This window comes from Channa argus, chromosome 14 (genome assembly GCF_033026475.1).
Source record: "Channa argus isolate prfri chromosome 14, Channa argus male v1.0, whole genome shotgun sequence".
Classification (NCBI taxonomy): domain Eukaryota; kingdom Metazoa; phylum Chordata; class Actinopteri; order Anabantiformes; family Channidae; genus Channa; species Channa argus.
In genome coordinates this window covers 24,037,923-24,054,834 of record NC_090210.1, presented here as the reverse complement: position 1 = coordinate 24,054,834, position 16,912 = coordinate 24,037,923, and the positions used below count along the sequence as shown (strand labels likewise).

Genomic DNA, 16,912 nt, shown 5'->3' with positions numbered 1-16,912 from the left:
ACCTTCCGTCGGGTCCAGTAATAATCTATAGAGGCTCAGATCCATTGTGTCCCTGAACTAGTCAAAACCTGTAACTTTACAGCTGCTGTTTTCGGTTTATCAGTTTATTCACTGAGGTGTTGGAGTCACAGCAAAGTAGTTTTTTAAATGTCTTGTTTTATAAGTCGTGCATGAGGCTTAGGAGAAAACCTTCACACAGTGAACATCCAAAGCCACAGATGTTATTACAGCCACTTAAAAGCTGTGGAATCAGTTCTGTAATTATATATTATCAGAGTCAAGCACAGTCGGTCTGCTGGTAGCCGTCCTGGATCAAATCCAACACTGTCGCCCGCTAATTGTGTCTGAGATTAATGCAGCAACTCTCAACAGTTTAAGTTTGAGTGTCATCAAACTTAGAATATGGGAGTTACAGTAAATACAGTAAACATGTAGGTTTATATTTGAGTGTCTTCTCATTGTTTTCTCATTGTTTTATTGAAAAGCTGAATCTTCTGAACCACAACTAGAGTAAAACCACACGATTTATCAAAGTGATGTTTTAACATCGCTCTAAATTTGTACAAAAATTTCCCGCATTCTAAATGCTAGATTTGTTGAAATTATGCATAATTCCCACAATGAAATGTCAGTTGAATAAATCAAAAAAATCTGAATATTAAAGGTAGAAGTTGATTGAAGACCCACAATTCTGATGACTTTTTGTGATATTTGTGAAATGTGTTGTCCATTGATGTGAAATGGACACCAGTAATTCTCGCTGACTATAGGAAGCTAATATTTGGGGGGAGGGGGTCAGACATTATTTGGTTATTTGCCTTCTGATGATCAAAGATGACGAGGTCAAAGGTGACTGTTTGTTATAAACACATCTTTGTTCAACAGGAGAAACCCCACCACTGTACCACTGTACTCCGCATTGTGCTCAGTCAGGATGAAACCAAACTGCAGGTACTTTTTCCTTTTTACTTTATATTTTAATGCGTCTGAACTGTCAAACACTGAAGCAATGTTTGTTTGATTTTTTGGTACTAAAACCATCAGAACCTTTTTACTCACCAGAGCTGAGTTTGTAGACATTTCTCGTTTTAGTACCTGCTGCCAGCTGAACATTTACTAATATAAGCATTAATATCATGTAATAGCTTTAACTTGTGGCCCGTTGCCCTGGAGGTACAGCAGTCGTCTACCAATCTCAGGGTTGTTGGTTTGATCCCCGGCTCCTTCAGTCACATGTCAAAGTGTCCTCGAACAAGACACTGAACCCTAAGTTAGTTGCTCCCACATTGATGTGTAAGTGTGTGCATGAGATGTGACTCTGGCAGCACCTGATCTGAGGCCACAAGAAGCTTGTTTTTGAGTTAGTGTGTGTAGAGGAAAAAATACTTTTTAAATTGAAAGAGTTAAAAAGGCAGTAACGTGTACAAAGGTTTGACTAAGACTGCATCAACAACCAGCTTAGCTGAAAACTCCTCCAGGTGACTTAATTTGGAGTTTTTAAGGTTAGAAACTTGCATGTTCTAATACACTGAATTGTAAAACTAGTTTTACAAGTGGATAATGAGGGAAGTTGCCCTTTAATTTTGACCTGGATGCTAATTTTAAAACATCTGGAAAAATAAATAGCAGCTGCTATGTGAAGTGAATTCAACAAAAAACAGCAAGAGAAACTGTAGAATTTCTTTATTTTCTGCTTCAGTCCGAAAAACAAAACATGTTGGTGCAACGTCCAACACTGAAGCGGGTGCATAGTTAGGAAAGTGATGTAAACACAGCTTTTATTACTAAAGGGAGGGGGCACTAATTCAACGGGATCTACTCTGAATGTTTCACAGCCTACTGCCATTGGAAAGTCCACCTGATGTCCCAATGAGAGAGGAAGACTAACAACAATAAGGTAACATCAATTTTTATGGTGTGCACATTTAATTACATGACTGAGGCACAGTGTTCATGGCTTCACGTAGTGAAAACTCTTGAGGTGAAGATTATGATCCATGCACAACCTCCTCCAGCTTCTCTACTGAAATCATAGATATGTTGCATTTTCAGAGCCAGTCATTAGACAGTATAGAGGTAAAGTAGCAGAACTGTTCACTGCGTTTTAATCTGTAGTAGTGACAGATACCAGCCCAAAAAAATAGGTTACAGGTCACATGTAGTTTCATCAGTAGAACTTGACAGTGTATTATTCTGCCTCTAGAGACGTTGTGCTGTAAAACATGCACTGACACTTCTTCCAGTTTTAGAGAAAGTGATGAGAAGGACCCATTTATCACGAGAGGCACAAACATCATGCAGGTCGTCCTTATTTCTGAAGGATCAGAGACTGTGGGAGAAAAATAACAATTAGCACAAAGACTGTTTCCACCTCATTGCTGTAAAATATGAAGGTAAAGCCTGCAGACAGTTCTCTTAGCACAGACAGAGTCCAACATTAAATTCTACCTCCACACATGGTTTGTCTTACAGGAGCATATAGGGGGCTACTGTCTGAGGACTTGGTGGGTTTAATTTCCTCTGAGCCAGGTAAGTTTTACACATCTACTTCTTAAATAAGTTTCCATATTGTCAAGTGCAAAGAGAAAAACTCACCCAGATTTAATCTGAAAAGATTTTCCTTTTGAGGGACTTCTTTTTCTGAAACTATAGAAAAAAAATACAATTTAATTATTTTGTATTTAACTAAGTTTTGCAGTAGCTTGCTTAGCTTTTCATAGTAACTACAGGTGCAACATACAATACTGGTAACTTTCTATATTTTTGCAGACAAACCCTCAGTGGAGCAGGGAGTTTCCCTGTGTTTCAACAGTTCTACTGCACAGACCAAAGGCAAAATCAGATTCAAGACTGACAGGTGTTAAGGTGAGTGGAGCCAATTCATTGTTTTAGTATGAGAATTGCTGAAAGCAATCTGGGAGGTTACTAAAATGTGTTAGACAGGTGTGTCCTGTACCGTAGAAACAGAAGTGGGAGTGTTGTCGTCTGCAGCAGGTTCAGTTTCTTTCACTTCGTCCTCTCTTCTCTTCTTCTCTGCAAACATTAGTCAGAACACTCAGGTATTAACCTGTACAGACCAGAAACTCCTCACTTTGGCTCTTTAAAAATGTTTACAGGTAATTCTGCCCATGTGAGGAAAGTAAATGTGTTAAATGAAAAGCAGAAAGTTTCTCACTCTTTTTCTTCACAGGTGGATCCTGGCTCTCAGTGACTGCAGGTGGCCTTTCTGTTGTCTCCTCGTATTCACCAGCCTTCATTTTCTTCTTCTTTTTACATTTGTTTGAGAGCAGAGATGAGACTGCTTCAGGAATCTCTGCACTCAGGTCGCTCACCACACCACTTTCATCGTCCTCCTTCACCTTTTTCTTCTTCCTCGTCTTCGGAGGGTGGTTTTCCTTTGAGTTCTCTTCCTGTTCAGCAGTCACCCTTTTCTTCTTCTTTGGTGCATCATCCTCCTGGGCAGAGTCAGGTTGGGATCTTTTAGGTGCATCTTGGTTCTGTTTTTGTCTGAAACATTAAAATTGGTCTTAATTAACATGTTTAGTCTCTTCACACTTGAATCCTGAAAAAATGAGTTTTTCTTGCATCAAGGTGACAATGTTTAATTCATTTTAGAACCTGTCAGTGCATCAATAAAAACTACCTGAACAACTAATGTGGCCTCAGAATTTGGATCATATTGTTGTTAAACTACACATTTTTGTTCCACAAAGCCTTCAAAAATTTTTACTGTTCAATGACCCGGTTTGAATCTTACATTGATGTAACACTCATCTGTTTGGAGAAACTAATTTTTAAACTGCCTGTTTTGATTTACTTCTGCTCCATTGCAACTGAGACTTCTAAATGCAATGAATCAATAAGGAAAGTGATCAAAGATTAGTTTGATAGTTTACTTTTACAAAAAAAGCCACTTCATCTTATCCAACTACAGTAAATGTTGCCTATTAATCAGTAAACACAGTCAATATTAATACTATACCTGCTGTTTTGCTTCATTCTTGTAATTTTCCTGATTTTTGAAGGTAGGATTCTGACTTGATTTTACTATTTTCAGTTTGGGATTAGTACTTTTACTTTAGTAAATGATCTGAAGACAAAATCCACTGACTTGTTTTTGCCTGAGCTCACAGTCTGTCCATTGTGCCTCCTCTTCTTCCTCCGCTCATCTTTCTTGTGGAGCCTGAGTCTTTTCTTTAGGCTGAGCTTCTTCCTCAGACGGTGTTTCTTTTTCGCCGAGGACGTCTGAGACGAGTTTCCGTCTACAGGAGCAGAAAGACAGCTACAAATCACTGAATAGAGCTAAAATTCTTTAGTGTAAATGTTCATTAACAGCTGGTAACTTGGTACATTGAATTCAATCTATTCTCTGCTAAAATCATGAGGGAAATATTTATACAGTCTGATTTTTCACCTGAGAATTAGTTTGCAGGTTACAGCAGAATTGTGAAGTTTAAAAAGTTAAGTTTCTCTGGTGTCTATCCCAACATTTGCTTTTTGATTTCTATTCACTAACGGGTCAGTTAATGAATAGAAGAAATTAAATGAAGGTTGCATTTTCAACTAGTCAGAAATCAGGTTTATGAAGTGGTTCTCAACTTTACTCAACATTTTAGATGTGTACAAAAAACTAATTAGTATCCTTAATAATCATCACCTTACTACAGTACAGCTACTTATGTACCTAATGTGCAAAAGATACTCAGAAATGTACTCAATATATCTGAAAGTACCACTCTGCTGTAGGTAGAAGTGCTGCTGTATAAAGCAGTATTTTCATGACTTTACCTGTTGTGTCCAGTTTCTCCTGTGTGTCTTTGTTGCCCCCTGCTGGTTGTTCATCACACTGCTCCTCTGTCTCCTGTTCTCTCTTTTTCCTCTTTTTCTTCTTTTTTCCCTCTGTTTCTGTCAGACTCTCAGGATTCTCCACCTTTCCCACGTTGCTCTCCTCCTTCTCCACGTATTTAACCTTCTTTTTCTTTTTTCTTTTATTTTCTGAATGAACAACAGGAGTTTCCACATCCTCCTCTTCCACTTTGTCTCTCTCTCGCCTCCTTTTCTTACCCACTTTCTTCTCTGATGGAGCTACCTGAGAGGTGTCTTCCTCTGCCACCTCCTCCTGTCTCATTTTCTCTCCCCTTTTCTTTTTGGCAGAGCAGGAGCTAAGAGGAGCATCACTCAGTGTCTCTGAGGTGGATGTGGATTTGTCTGGGGCCAGTGAATCTGCAGGTGCTGTTTCCATTTCCTTTTTGCTCCTCTTCTTTTTCTTCCTGTTCTTCTTTTTCAGGGGGTCGAAGTCATTGCAGGACTGTGCAGCCTCCTCAGGGAGCAGCTGACTGGTTTCTCTCTCAGCAGCGTCACCATCTTCGACTTGGATGTTGAGAATGATGGAGTCCTCTGGGTCTGCTCGCTCTGCCGCAGCTTCCACCATCACTACAGACACAGAATGAACAGCTGACTGGGAGCATGCAGAATGATTATGGTGGTGTTCAAAAAAAAAAAAAAAAAACACAATGATTTAGATTCAGAAGTTGGTTGCACTTCAATGTTTGTGCAAATGTCACTGCTCTCTCTCCACAACTGAATATTGTTCCATTATTGGGCGGAATTCAAATTATATTTCTCCTGCTTGGGGAAAAAACAAACACACACCCTGGGGTTTGATGAGAAGAATGCTAACAAAGTAAAGAAAGATTCAATTTAAAATGATAATATCTATCTGTATGCAGCAAGGCTCACCACACTCTAATCAGATTATCTTCTGACTGAGTTATTAAGTCAGTAACACACTTTTCTCTGCAAACTACATATCTGATATCACTTCCAGCAGTTTCCTTGGAAATCAGTGTTAGCTCCAAAACCTGATCCGATCACCTGAGCTATAATGTCTTCTGCATCGTATGAATTTTTATGCACCGTTATCTATTTTCTGTCCCATCTGATCTTTTAGTGTTGACGGGTTACTTTTGAAAGAAGCAGGTTTCCAGCTGTGATGGAAGCACCCGCACGTGTGCAGACTGAACTGTGTGCAAACCAGAAAGGGGTCCGATCATTAGCATAGACGACTGGTCTGTGTTGTAGCTCTTCCTCCTGTACTTAACGCCATGTTAAAAGGTGGTTGTGTTACTGTTTCAGATGAGCAGTGTGAATGAAAGTACAATACCGGTCTCTGTGATGTGGGGGTCACTGGTTGGCATCTCCACCTGCCCCTCCAGCGTTGATGGGGACGTAGCTGCACCACCCTGAGTGAATAAACAACAACCAGTTAATGCTTTTAGAATGTGTTTGGACATCACTGCATGTTGTCCTGCTCGTCCACACCATTCCCAATAAACAAATACGTCTGTAGTACCTCGGAAATCTGCTCCTTCTTTTCCAGCTTTTCCTCTGCACTTTCAGAGTCTGGATCTGGGAAGAGAAAACAATAAACTCAACTGTCTTTATAAAGTCTGAACTACACTTGAGAATTACACACATGCTGAAGATCAACACTAACAGCAAACTGACAAAAGAAATGAGCATAAAGACTAAAGCTCCAAAGGACAATACAATTCTGCAATGCAGCATAAAATAACATGTAAAAAAACAAACGTACAAAAGTACAACAAGGACATTTTGACTCTGAAATCTAAATGTAACTGGAAGCTGCTCCTCAACATGGCCCCAGATTCTACCACACTGGCTCCAGCTATGAGAATTTAACACCGTTTTCTGTGACAAATACTGAGACAAACACCATTAATGCTCCCTTCATAAGTTCATACAAACAGTGAGAGATGAGATCATTTAATACCAAAGCACATTTTGCATCACCTGCAGTTTCCTTACGTTACTGCTGAGCTTTTCCACATGAGACACTGACCCTTCCAGCAAACCCAGATGTAAGATTCAGCTCATCTTCAGTTTTCAGTGAGTTGTCTTTTTTCAGTTCAAATCAAGCTCACTACAGTCTCCTGTACTACTTTAGTCTTTTCCACAGCAGACATTTTATGAACTCTACACCATTACTGCAAATATTAAGCGTGGTGCTAAACGGTTAATAGAGTCAAAATGTTTTACTTAGTTTCTGCAGTCGTGATTTCATTGAAATTGGTGAATGAGGTGATGCTAATTCTCACACTCATCACGGCTTCGCTTAACGACTTCTGACAAGCTGAACAACCTGCTGTAAGGAGTGAAACCAGTGGCTGACGTGGTGGAAAATGAAGCAGTTTCTCTGGATGTTGAAATGTTTACAAGTTTTGAAGCTGAAGATTTAATTTTCAGCATCAGTCTTTTTACTGTCTGTTCCTTCTTCCTGCAAAACAAAAAGATCCAACTAAAAGTTCTCAGACCGTAAATACACAGTGCTGTCAGTGATAAAGGAAACAAGTTAAAATACATCCAGTGTGAAATTAAAGACAGAAATGTCTAAAGTAATTAGATTGTGGCTGCTTTTAAGGTCAGTTTGTGCTACAAGCTTCCTCCCTTTTGTTTTCAATGATTATCAGTGTGAAATGAAAACACATTACACTCAGTTCCGTCTGCTTAAAATGTAACAGAGTTGGAAATTAGTATAAATGTTTCTCCTCATCCTTTAAAGCCCTTTCTAACCTTTCAGAGCCCTCACAGTTGTACACACCTTCATCTACTCTGTTATTCCACATTAGGCCTTTTAAGATTTTTAGCAAAATTCTTTAATTCATTCAAGCAGCTTTTCCAGCTCTGGTCATTTAGATATTTGCACAAATAGATAAATATTAAAAATGATCATTAACTATTGTGATGGAGAAATTAAGATGTTAAACTATTGCAACTGCTAACTAAACCTGCAGGCCCTGTGAGTTACAGGTGAGAGACTCTAACACAGAGAACTGCTCTCAACACACACACACACACACACACACACACACACACACACACACACACACACACACACACAGAGTGTGGAGTCACTCCCTGTTCATAAGAACAGGTACAAACCTTCCTCAGTTATCCATAAGCTGGCTGGTTATGCAGACGGATGGAGTTTAAGTTACTAACGTTAAGGTTACATTCACTGCATTTCCAGAAATGAGCGTGTCATAATTGTCATGCATTGACTTGCATTAACACACACACACACACACACACTCTCAATCATTCAGCAGCTAGTAGATAACAAACACATTAACATGCAAGTGTGACGCCGGTCTAATGTTTCAAATCTGCTTCACTACAACACATCAGACTCCTATGGTGAAAAGCTGTGGGTCTTTTCTGCAGAAGGCCGCTCATGAATTTGTCCTCTTTTTATCAAAGCAATATTTTTCATATTCGAACCAACACTCATTAAAACAAAAACCTCCCGGGATGTGAATTTATTCTAACAACCGATCTTTGTACATTTCCTCTGTTTAGATGATGAAAAGTCTTTAAATGGTTTTGAACTAGTAAATGCCATTAAACTTCCCATTGACTTCCCTGCATCAAAATCTCTCTCTGATTTTTAGCTGAAAAATGCCTCCAGATGACATCACTTGGAGGAATCTTCAGTTCAGATGATGTCAAACTATAGAGTTTGTAATCAACTTGCTTTTTAAAAAATCCCCCAGATGACATCACTCGGAGGGGTTTTACGTCATTAGGAGTTCAGATGATGTCATCTGGAGGAGTTTTTCAGCTAGAATTGGAGAAATATTTTAATATAGGGAAGTCAGAGGGACATTAAAAGCATTCGCATACATTTACACACTAATCTAAATCAGAGAGCAAGTTGAAAACGCCCTTTAACGACACTGAACCCTCTGAGCACTTTCTTCACAACAGCGTGCAAGTCGTCAGCGCAGTGAGACAGACAGAAAAAAAATGGATTATCAAACGTCTGTTGGTTGTTTGTACCTGCAGGGGGCGGGGCTTCGCTCTCTGCCAGCTGCTCATTGGCCTCGTGAGCCGTCAGGTCTGAGGAGCTGGACTCAGCCGAACCAGGCGGCTGCAGAAGGAAGCAACAGGTCAACAACAGTCTCCAACAGCAAACACGAAGAGCTTCTCTCGGCTTTTTCCCTCCTACACCACAACAGAAATTTGATCCTTTCCAGTCACTGTGAGTTGTTCCTGATTTAATGAAGTGGACGTGAGCTGCTGGTACAACAACTGCAGGGATTCATGAATGGTGTAGACCCCGATCATTAGAATCACACTTAGATGTACTGAAACATGGGCCGAGGAAGAAAAAGCACTGGTACTTTTACAAATATCACAAACACGAAACAGTACTGCACCTTTGCAGCACTGTCCTCTTTGTCGTCTTCCTCCTGAGTGCAAGAAAGTGTGACCTCTGTTTGACTGACTGAGGTTTCAGCTGTGACATTAGTGGGATCCATGGTTTCTTCTGGCTCCTGAGGAAACAGCAGAATGAAGCTAGAGTTCTTTTTAATACTTTTTGCAAACTTTCTCTTCTCCTGGTTAAGTTGAGATCAAGAGACGTGGTGACATCTGTTAAAACCAAGTTTCTCAGCAGTTCAGATTAATAATGTAAAGCAAAAAAAAAAAAAACTATGTTAATGAAATGTTGGCAGTTGCCTAATTTAATTAAATTCTGACCTGTTGGGACCAGAAAACTTATTGAAATGTTCCAGTCTGGTCCAGTGCACTGAGCCACGCCTGCAGTGCTGCTACAGTCTGGGTCTGTCTGTTCAAACTATTTTAACCTTTGCATCATGTGCAGTTCCCACACACACACACAAGTCACCTTGCAAAGTTTTGTAAAACCTCAAAATCATTGTCGTGATTGTGGCTCGTTCATTGTCCTCGCTGCCAACAACAGACACGGTGACATTTAAATCCCAAACCTTTGTGTGGCAGAAAATCATTAACAACCTCGTAAGTCAGCGAGAAAACAGCCTGCAGCGTTTCCTACTGGTCGTTCAAAGCCCAAACACAAGCACTTGAGCCAGTCACAGTCCTCTGTGAAAGACGTTCCACATGTGCAGAGGGGCAGCTGAGGGGACGGAGGCTTGGCAAAGCCAGGACCAACAGCTGCTCTGGGTTTTATGAGCTGAGGTAAGAACTGATTAATCAATTCTGCTCCTTTCTGGGCAGTTTGGGTTGAAAGCAGTGGACACCAGGAGTTCGAAAAGCCTGATTAATGTCCACTGGTGAGACCGAAGCAGCTGAGAGAAAACGTGTGGAAAATTACAGACTGTCAAAACAGATAAAATTAGAGGCAGTGGTGAAATGTAAATACATCAGAGGCTGGAACTTGTACGATCACATACTTGAGATTCAGCCCCGGGTCACTAACCTGCTCTGGCTCATCACCGTCCCTTTTAGTTTCCTCCCTCCGCTCGCCGTCTGAGCCGCAGGCCTCGGTCAGTTCAGCGGCCTGCGCTCCGTCCTGCTCGGGGTCATTTTGGGAGGCTGCCACATCGTCACAGCTTTCTGCATCATTAGACGCCTCTGCAAACACTTCAGCGGGAGGCGACTGCAAAATATGCACAAACAGGAACTTGGATCTTCTGCCACATAGACTCTTTATTCCCAGTGCTCATAATGTCGAGGTTTTTAATGCTTTCTGAAAGCTGAACTCAGAGGCTTGTTTGAGGCCTCTGAGTTCAGCTTTCTATTGCTGTCTGAATTAGGATTTTACACAATCGAGGTCCAGCTACTCTAATTAGACAGCACAGCGTTTGAGCTCAACACAATAGAAAACTGATTTGGAGAAAACAAACCAAAAGTAAAAAGGAGCAAACGTGGTGATTTGGAAGTGATCTAAAGTTGGGTAAAGGCTAAATGTTCTGCTGTGTACGTACGTACAGGTGAGCTGTGCTGCTGCAGACGAGGAAACATGAGCAAGAAGAGAGTTTTTGTTTGTATCTACACAACAGAAGTTTTCATTTTGGAACCAGCACAGTCTGTGGGACACTTTATCACAATTCATTCAGTGGTTGTAGAGACATTTGATTCATCTCAAATGGGCAAGATTGTGATTGAAACAACAACAACAACAAAAATAGATCCATAAAAACACATGGGATCCACATTTGTGAAATTATGTTTATCTTCTTACAAAGTTCATCTCTAGTAATCAGTGTGCTGCTGTCAGACACAGTGTTAACGGGGTTTCAAGCAGCTTCACACACAGTCTCTGTCCAAACAGTGTTACCTCCTGCATCACTGGGCCCACATAAAACAACACACACAACCAATAACAACGGAACAAGCCAACTCAATCAGATACAGGATGGATGAGCAAGGAGTGAGAGTGTGTGTGTGAGTGTGTGAGTGTGTGAGTGTGTGTGTGTTTCAAATAACACTGTAGCTGCTGTTCATCAGCACATTATTACACTGACTGGACAGCAGATATGTGTATGTGTGGGTGTCTGCTGCAAGTTCAATCTCAACTTGTCACTTATTTAGTTTTTCTTTTTCTTTTTTTAAATGACCATATATCAGTAGCCCACTCAGTTTAAATAAAACAAAGCACAGTTCAACATGTTTAAAATGCTGAAAATGACCTAAAGGAAGCTCGACTTGCAGGAGCTGAGGGTTTAATAATCAAAGGCTGAGAGAGCAACACATCAATACGCTGCTTAAAAACATGCTGCACTACAAGCAGAATTCAAGCTCTTAGTCAAGTACCTGCTCATGAGTAGCAGTACTGCAGAAAGACAGGAATGTCTCTGACTCACTAAAGTAAATACAAAGTACAACCCCATCAGTCAGTAACTTGACTGGATATAACAGAAGCATTTCACAGAGACTCTCAAAATGTAAAGATGGGCAGAGGTTCATCAATCTGTGACAAACTATGTCTAAAAATAGTGGAACAATTTCAGAAAAATCCTCAATGTAAATGTGTGAAGTCTTTAAGATCCCATCATCTACAAGATGTAATATCATCCAAAGATTCAGAGAATCGGGAGGAATCTCTGTGCGAAAGGGACATGGTTGAAATTAAAAACCAGATCATGCAAAAGAAGAAGCCATATGTGATCCACGATCCAGAAACAGTGCCATGTTTCTCTGGGCCAAACTCATTTAAAATGCTCTGAGGCAAAGTGGAAAACTGTGGACGCCGTGTCCTGTGGACAAAAGAGAAGAGGGTCCATCCAGCTTGTTATCAGTGGACAGTTCAAAAGCCTGCATCTCTGATGGTATGAGGGTAAATTAGTGCCTGTGCTGTGGCCACCATCAATGCTGAAGAGAGGTTTTAGAGCAACATATGCTCTAAAAGACTCTTTCAGTGAAGGCTTTGTATATTTCAGCAAGACATTGCTAAACCACATACTGCGTCCACCACAACAGCACAGCTTCACAGGAGAGGAGTCTGGGTGCTGAACTGGCCTGTCTGCAGTCCAGACCTTTCACCAATAGAAAGAAGTTTTAAGGAACCATCTCTACGTGGACTAAACACGTGGATTAACATTCAGTGAATAATGGAAAGAGAAACTGATCCAGCTATTGTGGAAGAACTATGTCTTAAGGCCTTTGCAAAGTCTAATAGATGCAAGAAAGGCCAAGTTGGACCAGCTGGCGAAACAAAAGAACAACAGACTTTGTTTAATGGATGATGATTGTTGCATGGAGCTCGTGAAAACCAAACGGACGACAGTTCAAGCAACCGTTTGGTGAGTTTTGTCATATAAATACTTCAGTCAAAGAAGTAATCTACATGCTTAAATCTGAAGAGCAAATCATATTTAATACTGGTTTGAGCCAAGGTCAAGTTTATTTAGGACATTTTGTGACGATGTTCCTGTTGGATTAAAGAGGCAAATCAGAGAAAGCAAAAGGGACAAGTGATGATGTATGTCGTGAAGACAGTGTGTCTGTGGTGTCCTCAAGGGGATCCAGGAAATCCAATCCAAGTTCTGAGGCTCTGTAGCATCTTCAGCTTCATCAGTAAACTTTAAGGTTGAACTAGAAAGAGCGGCTTTATTCACTAAGGCTGAAGCATCAGGGAAAAACACACTAGGAGCAAGAAGTTAAGCTTAAGGTGGAAGAAGCTAAACTTAGGGCAGAACAGGGACAATTGGAAGTGAATGCTGCCATCGCTGCTACCAATGCTCAACTTGAGATCTTGCAGAAAAATGGAAGCTCTGTGGTGTCAGGTGGCTCAAAGAGCAGCAGGATCAACTTCAAATTCAATCAGACATTGCGACTGTTTCTAAGCTTCTATAAGAGTTGAGAAAAAAGTAGAACATGGTTTTTGAAGCCCAGGTGGTTCTGCACCCTTACTTTGGGGACGTAACGGACAAACCTAAAGAACACAAAGTGTCCTTCACGTATCAAGCCAGGGAGGCCAGGTGGTATTTAAAAAGAGCTTCACCACCACTGCAGAACGAGTCATTATTCAAATGGATGTGAGCGTAGAGCCCAGCTCGAACAAGAAGGACCGTTCCAGTATCATCGAAGCTTCGCCTAAGCTTCCTCTTTTTTGCCATGAGGAACATATTTTGGCCCACTGTAAAAAAAAAAAAAACTCCAAAATTCTCCTCACAGGAATTAGATAGATTTCTTAATGAGTAAAAGCTTATGTTTCAGGTGTCTGAAAGCAGGTCATATGTGTAAAGGCTGTGAGGAGAAAATAAACTGCCAGATTCATTTTGCTGCACTTAAAGGTCAAACACAACTGTTAATACTACAACATTCCTCTGCTACACTCCAGCAACTGGTCTCCTCACTTCCCAGATGTTTACAGACTGTTGTTAAAAGAAGAGGAGACGCTACACATGGAAAACATCACACTGTTCCATCTTTTTGGAGAAGTGTTGCTGCCATCAAAATCAAAATGAGCTGAATATTTTCCCTGAAATGATCAAATGTCTGTTTATGAGATTTGCAAATGATTGCAGCATTTTTGTATTTATGATTTACACATCGTCCGTTTTTGATATGGGGGTTGTATTCAACACTATTGAACTTGATGCTGTTGGTAACATGAAAGTCTGGTCCAGATTTGTTCTACATGCTTCATCAATACTATATGGTAAGTAGAAGTATTCACATTAAAATATACTTTATGTACCGTGAGTAAATGTACTCATGATGCAGAACAGGCCATTTCAGGTGATGACGACCATTATTCTTAATATTAATAATGATCATCATGATCATTATTATTATTATTATTATTATTATTAAAACTGCATCTGGACCGGGACGGTATTTTTCTGTCCCAAAATTAATTTCTCACATTTCCAGGAATCAAACTGCTGCAGTGACAAATCCCACAGTGGAGCTGCAGGTGAGTTCTGCTTTTACTCGTCACTGGATTCCTCAGTACTGTGTACACATTTCTAATGATGCAGTATTTGTGTCAGATGCTGCTCTCTGCTCACCTTTTTCTCCATTTCTCCTTTCTCCCCTTCGCTGTCGGAGGAGTGGACGCGCTTGTCGTCCAAGTTTGTCGCAGTCTTTATTTCGCCTGCAGCATCTGGCGGCTGCTCAGAGACACTCTCCGCTTCATCCCCCGTACAGGTGAGGTCTGCAGGGGCCGACTCCACACCCTCTGCCCTGAGCTCTGAGAGACCCCAGCAAAAGTTGTGTTTTAGAGTCACAATCACTGATAGTGGTTATTAATTACTAATATTTATTTATTCACAGAAACAGCACAAGCTGGGATGTAATGTTTAGAATCAGGCGTCTCAGATTCACGCAGAATTTCCCTTTTTGTACATAAGGAAACAAAGAAAATGACTTTACAATTGTTTTGGATTTACATTATTTGTTTTTTTATCTAATAAATGAATGAAATGTTCCATCCATAAAATGGATTTAAACAAAAAACACACAAATAAATATTTACCAAGTGAGAGTTTGACATCCACCTCATCTTCAGTGATGATGGAGACTTCGGCGTGTGCACATTCCTCCAGTCCTTCTTCTGTGGTGGCAGCTTCTGGTTCGATGCCGTTTTTCTTTGAGGTGTCAGAGTCTTCGGTTTCCTGCTTGGCAGCCTGAGCTGGAGAGCAGAGTCTACGACAAACACACACAGTTCGTTTGGACAACTTGCTGTATACAGTCCATCTATTGTGTGTTTCTTTTCATCGTGCTGAGCTCTCATTTTCAAAAAAGCAAAGTCATGGAATAAAACAGTGAGTTGTGCTCAGTCATATGTTTAGAGCCTCAGGAACCTTCCTGCACAGTGATACCTTCTCCTTTCACTTCTAATCTACAGAGTTTTAGTTCAGTCTCCTGTTTGCGTGACTCACTTCATCCAGCCGGTGTAGATTTCGTGCAGGTTGAAGCTCTCGTGTGTCGTCTCCACCTGCACACACACACACACACACACTATCAGCCGGTATATTTAATGCACTTTCTCTCAGTACATTTGGACTGGAACACTGAATACTGCATCTCTAATCAAACTTAAGCTAAGAGGACGTGGACAGACCAGAGGGGACAGAGGACAAACTAATTTCCTGTGCACGTTCAGGAATGCTGCCACTTTGATGCCACATGTTGCTGGAGTGGAAACCATGACATATCAAACCAAACTGAGCCGTTCAAAACTGGTGGTCACAATGTCCAGGGGACATGGACAGGGATCACGTTTGGAGAACGTCTGGTAAATTATTTTTAACACTGAGGAGCTGTTTTATCGGTTGTTGTCTTTCCAAAACTTTTGCTGCGACTGGTGGCTGAAGAAAGAGCAGGTTTTTTAAAAAAAAAAAGAAAGAAAAGTAGTGAGACGCATGTAATGTTTGTGCATGTAAGTGCAAGAACGTGACAATGAAAATGTCAGAAAGTGTTTTCTACAGCTGAGCAGTTCACATAGACACAAAGTGCCTGGAGACACCAGAAAGTTCACACTAATCGAATTATTGTTTTTATGTTTGTTTGTTTTTTTCCACTCTCCAAAACACAACTTTTAAACGTTTATTTCTTAGGAACAGTTTCTTTGTTTCTCACCATGAGTTGAAAATCCAAAATGAATGGATTCTTAATCGTGTGTTTATCTTTTAATAAAACTGCAAAAGATGCTTTTTCTCAAAAATTGCCACTGTTTGATTTTCCATTGATCCACAAATGATGGCAGCTGTCAGGGGGCTGAATAATCTGATCCGCATTAATCAGCAGAAAGTCCAAGAACTGTAAGGAGGTTTTTCGGGCCACGCAGCTGCTGTAACACAATGTTCTTTTCCTTCTGCAGCCATGTGCACAAACACACACACAGGACTGAGCTGAAGACACTGAGACATTTAGGTTTCATTCAGGTTCTTATATAATCGGCACAGCGCGCATGTCCGCTGCGAGAAACGCACTAAAATAATCCATTTTATCAACTGGGTTTTAGGTTTGAACTATGACTGAGGTTCTGACCGTGTTGACGAACGGGACCAAACTTTTACCTGAGGGACGTGTTTCTCCAGCATCTCGGCAGCTTCGAGGAAGCCCTTCACCCTTAGGTGCTGGTGGATCAGAACCAGCAGGGCAGCATCGTCCTCCTCCAAGAGGGAAGAGACAGGAGACGACATGTCCCCCGACCAGACCGTCCGAGACTACGGGAGACTGCGGGACAAGAGGAAAATGACTGAACAGTTATTAACAGTTGAGTTCATGCTTGTTATTCAGCACGCGACCCACGTGCGCCGAGGACGCCCCCCTCGCAAGGCAGCATGGGAAATGGAGTCCGGGAATACTGGGAAGAGAGGAGTGGACAACGACTACGACGGCAGAAATGAGTAAATAGGCTTTTTTCTTAAAGGAAATTTCAAAACAAAACTGTATTTATTCTATATTAATACTATTGTATCGTCTTTTTATGATTACAAACGCCTTATCAAATATACTCTTCCCTCTTATTTTTAGTTACTTTTATTATGTATTATAAGTCTGAATATTTTTTATCAATGAAATAAAAGGAGTCAAGCAAATTTGACTGACTTTAAAATCTTATGTGAAAAACATGGTAAAAAATATTTTTTTATTATTATTTTATTTTGCAAAA

At 40.6% G+C, this 16,912-nt stretch overlaps 2 protein-coding genes across 4 annotated transcripts in view; one reads left to right on the top strand and one right to left on the bottom strand.

Moving 5' to 3' along the window:
- LOC137098397 (contactin-associated protein-like 4) overlaps positions 1–3,329 on the top strand; it is a 106,542-nt gene extending 103,213 nt beyond the window's left edge. Inside the window, exons 26-29 of one of the 2 annotated variants that reach the window (XR_010910608.1) lie at positions 886–951; positions 1,836–1,897; positions 2,770–2,865; positions 3,191–3,329. The gene's annotated coding sequence lies outside the window, so the exon portion shown is untranslated. Of the gene's footprint in view, positions 1–885; positions 952–1,835; positions 1,915–2,769; positions 2,866–3,190 lie in introns of those variants that run through there. The other variant, XR_010910607.1, reaches the window with a different exon arrangement.
- LOC137098398 (neurofilament heavy polypeptide-like) lies at positions 1,669–16,658 on the bottom strand. 2 transcript variants are annotated; one of them, XM_067474615.1, is made up of 15 exons: positions 16,314–16,658; positions 15,174–15,229; positions 14,768–14,937; positions 14,301–14,482; positions 10,262–10,441; positions 9,240–9,356; positions 8,860–8,950; positions 6,353–6,408; positions 6,164–6,242; positions 4,789–5,433; positions 4,112–4,262; positions 3,176–3,507; positions 2,957–3,033; positions 2,596–2,646; positions 1,669–2,329 (listed from the first exon to the last, which is right to left on the bottom strand). In XM_067474615.1, exons 1-14 carry the CDS (start codon positions 16,437–16,439, stop codon positions 2,602–2,604), a joined length of 2,307 nt encoding a protein of 768 aa, XP_067330716.1. In that variant the 5' UTR covers positions 16,440–16,658; the 3' UTR covers positions 1,669–2,329; positions 2,596–2,601. The 2 variants fall into 2 exon arrangements, with proteins under 2 accessions (XP_067330716.1, XP_067330717.1); XM_067474616.1 differs by lacking the exon at positions 9,240–9,356 and having other exon boundaries at positions 16,314–16,655.
- Between the last annotated feature and the right edge of the window lie 254 nt (positions 16,659–16,912).